Source organism: Mustela nigripes, chromosome 15, assembly GCF_022355385.1.
Source record: "Mustela nigripes isolate SB6536 chromosome 15, MUSNIG.SB6536, whole genome shotgun sequence".
Taxonomy (NCBI): Eukaryota; Metazoa; Chordata; class Mammalia; order Carnivora; family Mustelidae; genus Mustela; species Mustela nigripes.
Window position 1 is genome coordinate 70,138,668 of NC_081571.1, and position 13,713 is coordinate 70,152,380.

At 51.3% G+C, this 13,713-nt stretch overlaps 1 protein-coding gene across 1 annotated transcript in view; it reads right to left on the minus strand.

Annotated features, from left to right (window-relative positions):
• Positions 1-13,713, minus strand: part of ABCC4 (ATP binding cassette subfamily C member 4) — a 247,642-nt gene that overhangs the window by 134,561 nt on the left and 99,368 nt on the right. The window contains exons 12-15 of the mRNA XM_059377795.1: positions 10,160-10,254; positions 9,849-9,935; positions 4,215-4,311; positions 796-1,005 (exon numbers count right to left, since the gene is read on the minus strand). Coding sequence (XP_059233778.1) covers positions 796-1,005; positions 4,215-4,311; positions 9,849-9,935; positions 10,160-10,254 — 489 coding nt within the window. The remainder of the gene's footprint in view (positions 1-795; positions 1,006-4,214; positions 4,312-9,848; positions 9,936-10,159; positions 10,255-13,713) is intronic.

Sequence of the window (13,713 nt, forward strand, 5' to 3'; positions counted from 1 at the left end):
ACCCATCCCACTTCTAGGGATCTATGGGCAAAGAGGAAATGTTGTTTGTACGAGGTCATTCACTTCCCTGAAAGGGGAACGTTACGACTTCCAGCACAGGCACAAAGTATTCGATTCACGTATAAATGCAGAAGCTTATTCCACAATAATACACAAGATGCTGTGGAGCTAACGTATCACCTCAGACTACTGGCGTCCCTCAGGAATGGAAACGCAAAAGATCACAGGAGCTCAAACTATGAGCCAAATACAGAAAACAGTTCAAACAGCAAGAGGTACGGGCATCAGGATACCTGGGAGAGCGCGTGGTCTTTGGTTCCTAAATTTCAGAGAGTGAGTCCTCCCCAGGACTCGTCTGCATCCTTACCAGGATCATCCAGGCTCCTACAATTGGACTGTGCAGGCTTAGATACTGAGGACCACTTATGCATATTTTTAAGGGAGAAGCAGGGCATTTCCGTGTGGCTGTGCAGAGAACAAAGAATGTCCTGTTCACAGGTTCACAGAAGCCAAGGATGTCCTTGGGTGTGTCTGTAGCCCTCTGTGGTCTCAGAGATGGCTGAGATGTGGGTTCTGGAACTTGAAGCCCCCCGACATTCTCCATCCAACACCCAAAGGAGAGCCCTGATCAGGCCTGCTCCCTTCATTGCATTTTAATTTTACCAAGTCCATGGAATAAGGCCTTGGAACTGTAGGATCCACTTTGGGACCAAGGAAGGGGTCATGCGCGGAGAATGAAGACACGTGAGTACGCCGAGAGCCCACAGGACCAGGGCCCGCAGCAAGGGAACTCACCGTCTGGACCTCCTGCACGCCGTCTTTCAGTGAGGGTCTGGACGACTGCTGGGACCAAACGGAAGACTCGGAGAAGCTCCGAGTCCTCAGGACGGGAGATCCTGGAGCAGGACTCTGGTCAGCCTCCTCATTCTCCGTCTTTAAAAGGGAGCCGAAATCCACCCCAGATTTCAGAAACTCCGTGTAAGTCCCCTTCTGTACCATCTTGCCCTAAAATAAAAATAAGAGAATTTGATAGGAGTTCACGTGCCTTTGATAACATTCCTCTAACGCTAATCAAAAAAAGTTAATTGGTCTTAAATTACCATTTTCATAAGAGAATTACCCTTAGGCCTGGAATTCTGTCTGACACATGAGGTGCAACTCGACTGGACACAGAACCGAGCATTCTGTTCTCTGTCAAACCCCGTGGTAGGTGCCCTGGAACCCCGCGTTAGGGATGGAGGTCACGAACTACCACAGGGATTTAAAGAAGTAAAAAGTACAGATATTGGCGGAAATACCAGTACAGGTTTTTTAGACGACATGGAAATGGAGGCAAGTGTCATGTATTTAAAAGAACAAGGTCAAGCCAGGGAGGGAATTCCAGGGAAGAACAAAGCTTGACACTATGTGGTCACCTGTGCATGGCCAGAGTTCCCTATCGACTCTCTGCTGGCCATGGCCACCGTATCACATGCCACAGAGACCAGACACAAGGGAGGTCGTCTTTACAGCTGCCCACAAACTCAGAAAGCTCCCAACTGAGAATTCAATACTCTACCTGCTAAAGTTGTTAACACAGGTGACCATCTGACTGGGGTGACTCTGAGGCCTTGGTTGGGGGGGTTTCTGCCATCACGAGCAAACCAAACCCTAAGCCAGAATCAACACACTCAAATGCATGAAAATTTAAGCTTGGGAAGCGCCAACCACAAGCAGCCAACTAGGCTTTCTGAAATCAAGCAACTCCTTTAAGCTCCAACAAATTAAATAATTTTCCTGAAACCCACGTGACACATGACTGCACAGCTCCCTTCCTTACCAAGTCACAGGAAATAATGCGCAGGTGTCTTCTGTGGGTTCTCAACCCCAGGAAAGAATATGCAGCAGTTCTACTCAGTGGCAAACAAAATCCTGGGCAAAATCTCAGGGTGCCAAACAGAGCAAAGGAGGAAAGGCTCAGGGGACAGCAGGCCAGGGGAAGGGAGGCAGCCTGGGACCCCGGCTGGTACCCTGCCCATCCCGTGCCCGGGCGTGGACCACAGAGAAAGAAACCCAATGAATCTTTTGGGAACCAGTCTGATCCTGGAGAACCAAAAAATTATTCATGATATAGTGTGTGTCTTGTTCCATTTGGGAGGTAAAATTCATATGCCTCATTTAATGAAATTACCACTTCTGACTCAGGAAGTACAGGTGCACAAGGAAACGACTAGGGGTCTAGAGGGAGACGGCAACTCGGTCGGCAGCCCCACACCAGCCATTTCCCGGGGGACGCGAGGACAGCCAGCACTGCTCGGCGGCTAGAGAGGGACCAGATGAACAGCAGGAAGGAATCCAACTCCTCCGGTGGACGAGTACTGAAACCGGCAGTGCGGTCCTCAAAAAATAGCAGTGAGGGGACTGGCTGACCAGCTTGTTCTCCTGCCCCCTGGATCTGTCCTCAATAATCCCGCCCACACTGGGGTTCTACCAGACTCTCTTCTGCCCTCTGTACACGAGACAAAGTGTCTCCAGATCAGGCAGTCAGAGCTTCCTCGTCCCGGAGGGTCGCAGAAGGGCCGACACGGGGAACTGCTTCAAAAGAGGCAGTTTCTGTGCTCTTGCCCTCCTCCATAGAGCAGAGCCTGGTTTGAGGAAGCAAGGCTCGGACCAAGGGCCTGAGGCAGCAGAGCAGAGTTAATGACCGAGGGGCTGAGGCTCTCAGGCAAACACGCCAAGGAGTGAAACATCAAATCACCACCAAGGTCAGAAAATTCTTACTCATTTCCATCGACCCCCCCCAACCCCATGCTGGCTGTTGGGGGTTGAATGGTGCCCCCCGCCCAAGAAAATACATTTGAGGCCCAAATAGGATACCTACGGATGGGACCTAATTTAGAAACAGATCTTTGTAGATGGAATGACGCTGGGGTCATGCTGGAGTAGGGGGGACCCCAAAGCTAATATGGCGGACGGAGGAGGAGGAGTTCGGACGCAGCAAGCACTGCGTGACTACAGAGCTATAGACCATAGGGCCATGGCTACAAGCCAAGAACAGCAAGGACAGCTGGTGAACACCAGAAGCTGGGAGAGGTAATGAAGGAGAGCAGGACACTGCCGGGGCCTCGGTTCTGGACTGGTAGCCTTCAGAAGGGTGAAGGGGATAACCTTCTGGAGATGAAGCCCCCCTACTTTGTGGTGCTTTATGATGGCCGCTCTTGACACTGACACGCTGCCTGAGCCCACGCATCCTTCTTCTGAACTTTACGGAGACCTCTGCTTCTGCTGTTGGTCCTCCAGCAAACGTCAGGAGGCATCTTTGCAAGCCGTGCCTCAGACCGTATCCCTCCTCTGCTGTGGACTGCCCAGTGGCTTCCAACCCACTACCAGGCCAGCAGCCCACTGCTCCAAGCCCACCTCCCTCACACTCCCCACAGCCTCTGCCTCAGACATGGCTCCCCGGCCATTCCCCCAGCAGGCCAGGTCAGGTCCTTCCTTAGGGCCCCGCAGCTGGTCCCCCTGCCTCAGCTGCCTCTCCCCTAGGTGACTACCTGGCCGGCACCTTCGTGTCACTCAGGTCCCCTGAGGCACCACATCCCCAGGGAGGCAGTCATGAGGTCAGCCGCCCCTCACCCAACCATCTCTCCCCATACGGATGGAAGCTCCGTGATGGCAGGGACTGGCCTGACTTATTACTGCACAGGCTCTCCCAGTACTGGGCATGCGCAAAGCCCTGTGCTGGGAGACCAGCAACTGACGAGACCCTGGAGAGCACGTCTCCACCAGGGGGGCCTCAGCGTTCCGGCCACGCCCGCCATCGATGGCGGACACTCTCTGAACACACTGCAGGGGACAAAGAGACACAAACATGTCTTAGTAGCTCGAATTTCCAAATAATACAATTTAATTTACGTCATAGAATAGGAAAACAGAACCTCTCAATAAAATAGCCTCATTATCCTCAATGATTCTGCCAGAATGGCTATAATTTATAACCCTGAGGTAGCAGTTTTATCTGCTTGAGCGTAACAGGGCTCGGAATGCGATAGTTCCATTTCTACATGTCTTTGGATTCATGCTCAAAAGGCAGGAGTATGAGCTCTGGGGAGAGCGGGAGGCAGAAGTGAGGAAGGAGGGGGAGTTTCGCACAAACCCAAGAGGAGACCTGCTGGGAGGTCTCACCTTCGACACACCTGAGTGCTAGCAAGCTCCACCGACTTCTAGAAATTACTTACATCTTTCAATATCAGAATCTGACTTGCAGCTTTTAGGTACTGCAACTGGTGAGTCACTAAGATTGTGATCTTCTCGTGCAAGGTTTGACAAATACACCTATAAATGTAAAAGGTACAGTATGCAGAAACCGCGTTAATGGGGGTGGCTCCAAACGGGAAAACACACATTCTGAAAACACAATGACACAAAGACAGCACAGGAGTCAAAGATCTGTGGCATAAGCACCAGCTCAAATACAAATCAAATACAAATAAATGTCAATCAATGAACCCAACCAGGTCCCCACATCTATCAGCAGCAAACTCGAGTCTAGCTCTGCTAAGAGATTCTAAAAAGCAGTCCAGCAAAGGAGTCACCAAGTGCTAAGGGTACTCCCCCACCAACTAAAACTCAACAATTATTTATTATTTCATGATGGAAAACGATTGAGCAATACTGAGATTCCAAAGCTGACTAGGCGAAAATACGAGTTATTTCATCCCTGTATAGGAATGGGAGAAGGAGGGATCTATGTCATACAAAAATGTTTACTGTTTTGTCTCCTAGGTGATTAGGACTTATGATGGACATATATATATACCAGCCAAAAGAAAATCCGAACTCCTCAGTAACCTTCACCAAAGTGCGTTTTCTTCTTCTTCTGAGATTTTTTCTGCGGGACAGAGAGTGGGAGCAAGAGGAGGGACGGGGAGAGCAAGAGAGGGAGAAGCCCTACGCAGACTCCCTGCTGAGGGCAGAGCCTGCCGCAGGGCTCGAACCCAGAACTGGGCATCCTGTCCTGAGCCAAAAGCAAATGCTTACCAGACTGAGCCACCCAAGCACCTTCAAAGTACATTTTCTAGACACTTCTTCCCAGATACTATTAGAAGACAAACGCTGGCATGGCCTCACTTAGGGTCTACAATGTCCCCACGGTCCCATGCTGGGAGCACATCGCCTTTCACTAGGACGAAAACCTGCCCAATAGGAGTATGAAAGAAGAGAATCCAAATGGCCCAAATCGTAGTGGAAATCACCCCATGGCTCCAAGGACACGCCAGTTCTCTCAGTACTCAGGTGTTTTTCTACAGTAACCCCTCAAACTGCTCATTCTAAATGTAGACCCCTAGGAGCTCTACTCCACCACGGTCTGCATCCTCTCCAGCTAAGTGGGTGGACCAGGTGGGGGCCCCCTGACCACAGGCGGGGCCCCAGGGACACGCTCTGGGCCCCCGAACCCTTGCAGAGAAAATCTCAGCAACGTGGGCCACTCTACCTGCACGTGTAGGTCAGATGGAGAGTTCTAGAAGCACCCAGACTGAAGTTCAAAGCCTGACAAGGTCAGGGAGCTACCAGACCTCTGTGAACCTCGGTTCCCTCATCTCAAAATACGGCTGCTGACAACGCACAGGGCATGTTGTGGGAAGAGCACCATTCCGCTTGATGAACAGTCTGCTCACCCTCTTCCATAACCACAAGGGACCCTTTGCTTTGGACTCAGGACAGCAAAGTCCTATGGGGACCCTTCTGAGAGTGGGCCTGAGATCAGAAGACCCCAGGCTGTAAACACAAATACTATTACCCCATTCTTTGTGTCCAGAAGCACGGTATCCCTTTTGGGGGGTCCCGGTGTGGCTTTGCATCCTAAGTTTGCTGACCGAGCAAACCCCTCTTCCAGCTTAGCACTAAAGCATTTAACGGAATTGTTTCTCCTTAATTCAAAATTCCATGCCAGGGTATAGTCCCTGACGGGGTATTAACCGAATCTGATGGGTCTCTATGTCCAAGATGGGCTACTGGGAAAGTTTTACAATATTTTCCTCCTGACACCCATCACAGAGAAAGGAATATAATTACAATGATGCCATTAGGTGATGGCTTTAAATTTTTTCTAAATTATGCTTTTTAATCAACATCCCCAGGAAAATATTCTATTTGCCAAATTTTTAAGAGTAAAAAATCCCAAGTCATGCCATTAAAAAAGGAGAGAGCGCGATTCAGTAAGAAGTTATTGAAGGGTGGTGTTGAGAGGAGCCATGTGCCGAGGTAGAGGGGTACCAGTAAGAGTCACTACCCTCCTTCACCCCGTCGACAGAGGTGAGCTGCAGCCACTGATCGAAGCGTGGAGGACACAGCCACAGGACAAGAAAACAGAGAATGCCCTGTACGGTGTGGAGGGAGGCACATTCAACAAATACAGAAAACTTACTCCCAGGGAGGGATGTGTGCCATGAAGACAAAGCAAGGTGACGGCTGCGATCTGGAAGGTAAGGGACACAGGGACAGTGAGACTATCTGGGTGGAGCGTCCCTGCAGGGAGGTACAACAGGGGCGGCATCTCTGGGGACAGAAACCACCTGCACCCAGTGCCTTCGTGCACTCACTATGGAGTGGGTGGACCGGGGTGGGGGGGGTGGCGGGGTAGGGGACGACTCACCAGGGACCAAGTAAAGGACACTACGGGCTGGGAGAAGACACAAGGGCACATGGCAGATGTGTGCGAACAGGGGATGCGGCAGACGGCAAAGGACCTTGGTCAGCATTTGAGGCCAGCGGACCGGCACCCGCACGTGAAGGCCTGGGACAATGAAGGCGAACAGAGCAGGGACAGCATGGGGCGATCCCATCAGGACAGACTCAAAGGACTGATTATGCAGGACATGCGGGTGTTGGGGGGGGCAGGGGGGCTTTCTAAAATACGACAAGCTCCACCGCTAGAACAGCTTAGACCAAAACCCGATCACCCAAGGGCCTCTGAACCCCCCCTCCCCACCGCATGAGACAGGACCCACGTCAATGTTTACAACGTACCGTCGTGAAACTCGCAAACCTTAATGACCTTGGATATATATATTCACGACCGAAGTAAACCGTTAATGGCGAGTAGAAGTGTAATTCATTCACTTTTAATACAAAACACTTCACATTACTGAGCTCAACACAACCGCCATCTTTCATAGCATATTGTTTGGTCCAATTTTCTAGCTCGTTGAGAACATTCTCCAGCTGCTGCTGAGTGATTTCCTAAATTGCATTCGTGCTCCCTGCCCTACGTTTCCCCAAAGAACGTGGTTCTGATTAGCAAACAACAATTTTAACAAGCTCGCTTCTATCAAGTGTATATCCAAAGCCATTAAACAGGAAAGGTGCGAGAGGACTTTATATAAATACTTCCCACGTTCAAAGAAGAACTTGGGGGAGCTTGTGATAAGCACACTGATCCCCGCAAAGGAGAACGCCTTCTTCTTTCCTCCCAAGTGACACAAACGCAATGGCCAGTGGAATGTGTTCTCGGAGTGATGGAGAACTGGTGTGGACCCACCCAGGATGGGGTGACACACAATCGTGACCTCAGGGTGAGGCTCCAGGGGGAGGGAGGCTGGGCTGTTCCGCACACCCCCGAGGGTGTGGGGCAGGGAGTCTCTGTCACAGCGCTGGGCCCTGTCACTGAATTCAGTCACAAGCCACAGGACACCTCCCTAAAGGAGAACTCATCAAGTTGGGACCAGGACGGGAAGGGAAGAAGGGGGTCAGATCGGAGAGCTGGAGGCCACAGCAAGTGTTAGGGCTTGCCTGTCCGCGTTCTGAACGACTCACGACTGCCATATGCTTTTTCTTTAAATTGTGGTAAAATTTGTATAACAGTTACCGTTTCAACCACTTTTAAGTCTGTATTCTCAGTGGTGGCGTTGTGGACACTCGCCCTGCTGTGCAACCGTCACCACCATCCACCTCCAGAACTTGCCGTCATCCCGGATCTAAGCATTTCATACATTCGCATTCAGCGGGGAGGAACGGGGTAGCATGTTAGGAACCCCACTGAGGAGACACTGAGCCCCAGGCTCCTTGCATCCGGAATTCAGAGCTGCCCCACACGGCTAACTCTGCTAAAATCTCTTTACTTGGCTACTGAGGACTTTGAATTGTGTCTCCCCACCCCACAACCCCAAAATTCACATGTTGATGCCTTAACCCACTGTACTTTAGAATTCAGTGACAGGACATCTTTTTTTTTCTTTTTTCTTTTAGTGACAGGACATCTAAAGAGGCAATTAAATTTAAAAAATGAGGCTTTGATGGTGAGCCTTTACCCAATCTGACCTGCATCCTTAGAAGAGATTAGGATATCAGGAGATGGGGCGTCCGGATGGCTCAGCCGGTTAAGCACCTGACTCTCGATTTCAGCTCAGGTCACAGTCTTGGGGGTCATGAGACTGAGCCCCACTTTGGGTTCCGGGCCCAGTGGGGAGTCTGCTTGAGATTTCCTCCCTCTGCCTCTCCCCTAAATCATATGTACACATGGTCTCTACCAAATAAATAAATCTTTAAAAAAAAGGGGGGGCGGGTCCTAAGGAGAAAGCCACGAGGGGTGCACAGGCACAGAGGGGAGACCATGTGAGGACAGAGTATGAAGGTGGCCATCAGCCAGCCAGGGAGAGAGGTCTCGGGCCAACACCCTCGTCTAGACTTTCAGCCTCCAGGCTTGGGAGAAACTCTCTTTCTCTGGCTTTAGTCCTCCGTTGTAAGTGGAGATGTTTTGGGCAATATGATTTGCAAGAACATCTACCTCGGTGCACACATCAGGGCTTCAGGAAGTGCATGCAAAGCGCTCACTGGCTTTGACGAGGTGAACGACAGTAAGGTAAGTGCAGTAGACACGGAGGCCATCTGAGCAAGAGCGAGCTCACGATGCTTCCAAATAGGGCAGCGTAGACTCCACATAGATGGGCCACATGTTAGCTTACGCTCTGTGCAGAAAAGGTTCAGAGCTGTTCTGTTTCAGTCGGCTGGTGACGAACCAAGAGCCATCAAAACCAAACTCCAGAGACGCCAAGTGAGAGTCAGAAGGGGAGCTCGAATCTAGATATCTGGTTTCAAGTTCAAGTTAACCCTGTGGGGGTCTTATGTAGTGATTCTAGTAAGAACCCAGGAGCCACATTGTGATACGGAATAAGACATTTTTTAAACACTAGGCTTCACCAGGTGTTTCCTGACCTACAGGGTCATTAGCACAAACCAGCGAGGCCACTCCACAGGAGCGCGACACGGGCATTTCTAAGGTGCCACCAGCAAAAATGATAAAGGAAAAGAACCAGGAGCCAAGGGTCATGTTCCCGAGTCCTGTTCTTCCATACAAAAAGTGCACATCTGCTTTCTTAGCCCATCAACAGTGTCTTGGTTATCGAGGGCAAGGGGACACCTGCCATCCAATTCTGTCTTTTTTTTTTTTTTTTAAGATCTTATTTATTTGACAAACAGAAATCACAAGTAGGCAGAGAAGCAGGCAGAGAGAGGAGGAAGCAGGCTCCCTGCTGAGCAGAGAGCCCAATGCAGGACTTGATCCCAGGACCCTGAGATCATGACCTGAGCTGAAGGCAGAGGCTTAACCCACTGAGTCACCCAGGTGCCCCCACTTCTTCACCCCCTACGGCCTGTCCTCCACTCCCGCCACACGCAGCGAGCACCATCTGGGCCTTCCTTTTATTCTCTAAAGATGTCTCTGAAATGGATCTTCCGCGGAAGGAAGGGAGAAGAAGGAGGGACACCACAGCAGAACAAGCGAGTCTTCAAAGCACCCCGGCTTCCCTAAGCCCTCTTCCCCAAACTCCACGGGACGGCTCGAAAGCAGCAAGGACAAACACGGACCAACTCACAGTTCGAACAAGTGCCGGCCAACTTCTGCGTCCACTGCACTGAGAGGATCGTCCAGGAGGTAGATGTCTGCGTCCTGATACACTGCTCTAGAAAACAGAAGAGGACGTGGGCCAGGAGAACACTCCAGGCTCCCGGGATCCCGTCTCCCAGTCGTGGTGGCCTTCAACAACCTGGGGCGTGTTCACTCCAAGAGCCCATGAGATAGTGAGGCACGCCCCGTCTCCCCCACCCCCACCCCCCGGAGCAGGTGGTCTCAGGTCGGCCACCCCAGGAACAGCGCACAGAACACATGCAACAAAACTGTGGGTACCTGGCGAGGTTCACCCGGGCCTTCTGCCCCCCGCTCAGCGTGGCTCCCCGATCACCTATCACGGTTAAATCTCCGTCCTCCAAAAGCTGCAAATCCTGCACAGAGACAGAAGGGGAAAAAAAAAAAAAAAAAAGATTTACAACGTGTTCTCCAGTCACCCAAGACGTTCGGCTCTGTGCTTTATACCTGTATATGATTGACAGCAAAAGGTCGACTTTGAAGTGACTAAATGGTGACCTTGAACCTTTCCAGAAAAAACTCAGGGCTTTTTGCTTCCGTTTTGCAGCTTTTCCCACCGTGTTCGTGCATTTCACCATCTTACCTGATGTTTACTGAACACCGACTACATGTCTGGCATTGTTCAGGGCGCGATGAATTCGGTAGTAAGAACACAAAAACCCTTGAGTTTCCATGGAGGGAGACTGACAACATGAACAATTAGCATGAGTGCAAGTCCTAAGTACTACGAAGAAAAAATAAGCCTGCTTGGGGGACAGAAAAAGTCCTACATGGGGATCAGGAAGGGATCTGAGCCGAGGGGCTTTCGCAAACACACGAGGGTGTCTGTGCGGACCCGGGAGCTGTGCCACGTGCAAGAGCCAGCAAGAGCCAAGGGCGCAGGGCAGACAGGTGCCCAGTGGGTGCAAGAACAAGCAGGGAGGCCAACCGAGCGGAAGAGGGTGAGTACAGAATGAGGAGGGGCGCCTGGGTGGCTCAGGTCATGATTCCAGGGTCCTGGGAACGAAGTCCGCGTTGGGCTCCCTGCTCAGCGGAGAGCCTGCTCCCCCCAGCCCCGCCTGCCTCTCTGCCTACTTGTGCTATCTTTCTGTCAGATAAATCAATCAATCAATCAATCTTAAAAAAAAAGAATGGGGAGAGCCGGGCCCCTGGGTGGCTCAGAGGGTTGAACATCTGCCTTCAACTTGGGTCATGATCCAAGGGTCCTGGGATCGAGTCCCGCATCAGGCTCCCTGCTCCCCAGGAAGCCTGCTTCTCCCTCTCCCACTCCCCCTGCTTGTGTTCCCTCCCTCGCTGTCTCTATCAAATAAATAAATAAAATCCTTTTCTAAAAATTGGGGAGAGCAAGCGCAGAGATAAGAAGGTGGGGCCACGAGTTTCATGCCCAGTGAAACAGAGTGGGGCCACGGGGAGGAACACCTGAACTGCTCACAGTTTTTCAGGAATCCCTCTTGCTTCGTCATGAACACAGATGGGAGGGGGCACAGGGTGAAGCCGGGCACACATGAGGACGGGCCTGTATTACTGGAGGTTGAGACGAGACAGTGGCTAGAACCAGAGCGGGCGCAGTAGACGTGGAGAGCAGTGGGCACGTTTCCGAGAAAATTCAGAGCAGAGCTGGTGAGACCTGCTGATGAGTGGGTGCGGGTTGTGGCGGTGGCACAGGAATGACGCCCTGTCCTCCACGAGAGAAAGGGGATGAACAGCCCCACCATTTACGGAGCTGGAGGGAGCAGTGGAGGCCAGCCAAGATGCCCACTGGGGACGTCAGGCTGCAGCCAGACGTGCGCATCTGGACGTCAGTGCTGGGGCTGCTGGTGACAGCCGACAGCCACCCATGGCCTGGGAAGCCCTGGGACTCAGTTTCTCAAAGAATAAATTTATCTCAACCAGCCAGTGTGCTGATCTCCGCCTCAGCCTCTCGCCCTCGCAGAAAGGCGAACACTTGTCTTCACACTGAAGGCACGGTGACAGAGCGACAGATGAGAATCGTTCAAGAAACAAGAGCAGAAAGAACAGTTTGGCAGGAAGAACAGAAGGGAAGTCACAGCGTGTTCGAGGGACACTGATCCTGTCAGTAAACTAAGGAGACGCTCGTTCCATGCAAGGCAGGTGAAACTCCAAGCCACAGAGAATGAGCTTGGACGTGAAGACGTGGCAATCTAGCAGGTTCTACCCGAAGCTCTCGGGCTCCTGGTGGAGACAAGCAGAGTTCGGGGGAGGGTGCTGGTTACCAATCATACCTCTCAAATGTCGCCCGAGAACACACAGCGACACCTTTCTACACGGGACACCCACCGCTTGGCCTCCATTTTGGCCAATCTGAGGAGAAAGCACGTTGGAATGTCCATGACAAGCAACTCCTCTGACCTCCTTAAGGCCTCTTTTTCCTCTTTGACAAAATGTGGAGACAAGAATGGCCATGCTCCAGGCTGCCGTGACAATAGACACGCGGACAAACACCTCCTCTACGTAGGAAAAGGACACATATCCACTGTAGCCTGTTAGTGACAGATACACGTTTCCTGATCAAACCAACCATGGGACCTCGTTCAGTGTGAATCACAACACGCAGAGCACACCCCCTACAAGGAGATGGGAAAGAGAGTGCGGAACCTCCATCCTCACCCACCCTGAGAGCCCACAAAGGTACACAGAACTCCCCGTGCGCTCGGAGGCTCCCTGGATGCCAATAAACGAAAGACAGCAATTGCTCAATCGTGAAAATTCATGACTTCATGTTACTTCTTTGCTGAGCTCAGACATCAACACCATCTATCTCTTGCTTTTGGTTTCCATGCAGAACGACGGGCCATCCGGAAGTAGGCCCCCAGCTTTCCACCCCCACACAGTTTACTTGGCCTCGATTCACTGCTGACAGTCCAGGGAAAGCGTTCTTCATTTTTAAGCCTTGATTTTCTGTGGCTTTGTTGTCCTTCCAAAAATAGCACCAGGTTGCACCAAAGCAATCTCAGCCGTTCTCTGCAGGAGGCCCTTCAAATGTACCTAGCATGTAGCACAGTCAGGGAATAAGGAATGAACTCTCTGAGCCCAGGAGTAAGACTTGGGAGTGTGATGCTGACTTTGCAATGTATTTACGGACAAGCCTCAGAGAGAAAAAAATATTTCGAAGAGCATAAGGTAAAAATCAGAGCCAGGCTGATTTCCTAACCACAGCTGTCTGGTTTGGCGAAAGGGAAGAGCCTGAGTTGGGCATCTATTTCCAGTCTCCCCAGTGAGCAGAAGGTGTTCCCACCTTAGTTACATCTCAGTGACATTTACCCAAGTATGCTGTCTCTAATGGTTCTCACTAACAGCAGACTAGAGGAAAAGCCAAGAAATGGCTTTGCTGTTTTGATGTCACCAAGCCAGAAACCTACCAAGGTCTGGTGATGGTGGAGACTTCAGCAGAAATACGACTGAACAAATGTTGATGGTTTATGATAGTCCGTTACAAGGCCTGGGGGCCAAGGAGGGCTGGATCCCAGAGTCAAACGGCAGAAATTCTAGGCCCAGATCATAACTTTTTGTCCATGACTGGCCCTCTTATCATGGCCTGTCAGAACCTGCCCTGTCCTTCCAGAGCCAGCTCAAATACTCTCTTCCATGCAACCATCCCTGAATTTCCCAAATCAGAAGTCATCCCTCTTTTACTGGATTCCCATGGTATTTCTCATGAAGGGCCCACCTTATCTCTGCCTCATCACCTGTACAGGTGTGCCCAGCTTCTCTCCCCAGCTCCTTGATGGTAAGACTTAGGCACGAAGCCTGGTACACCTGGACACCCCGTAACGATGAGTCCCAACTCTTCACAA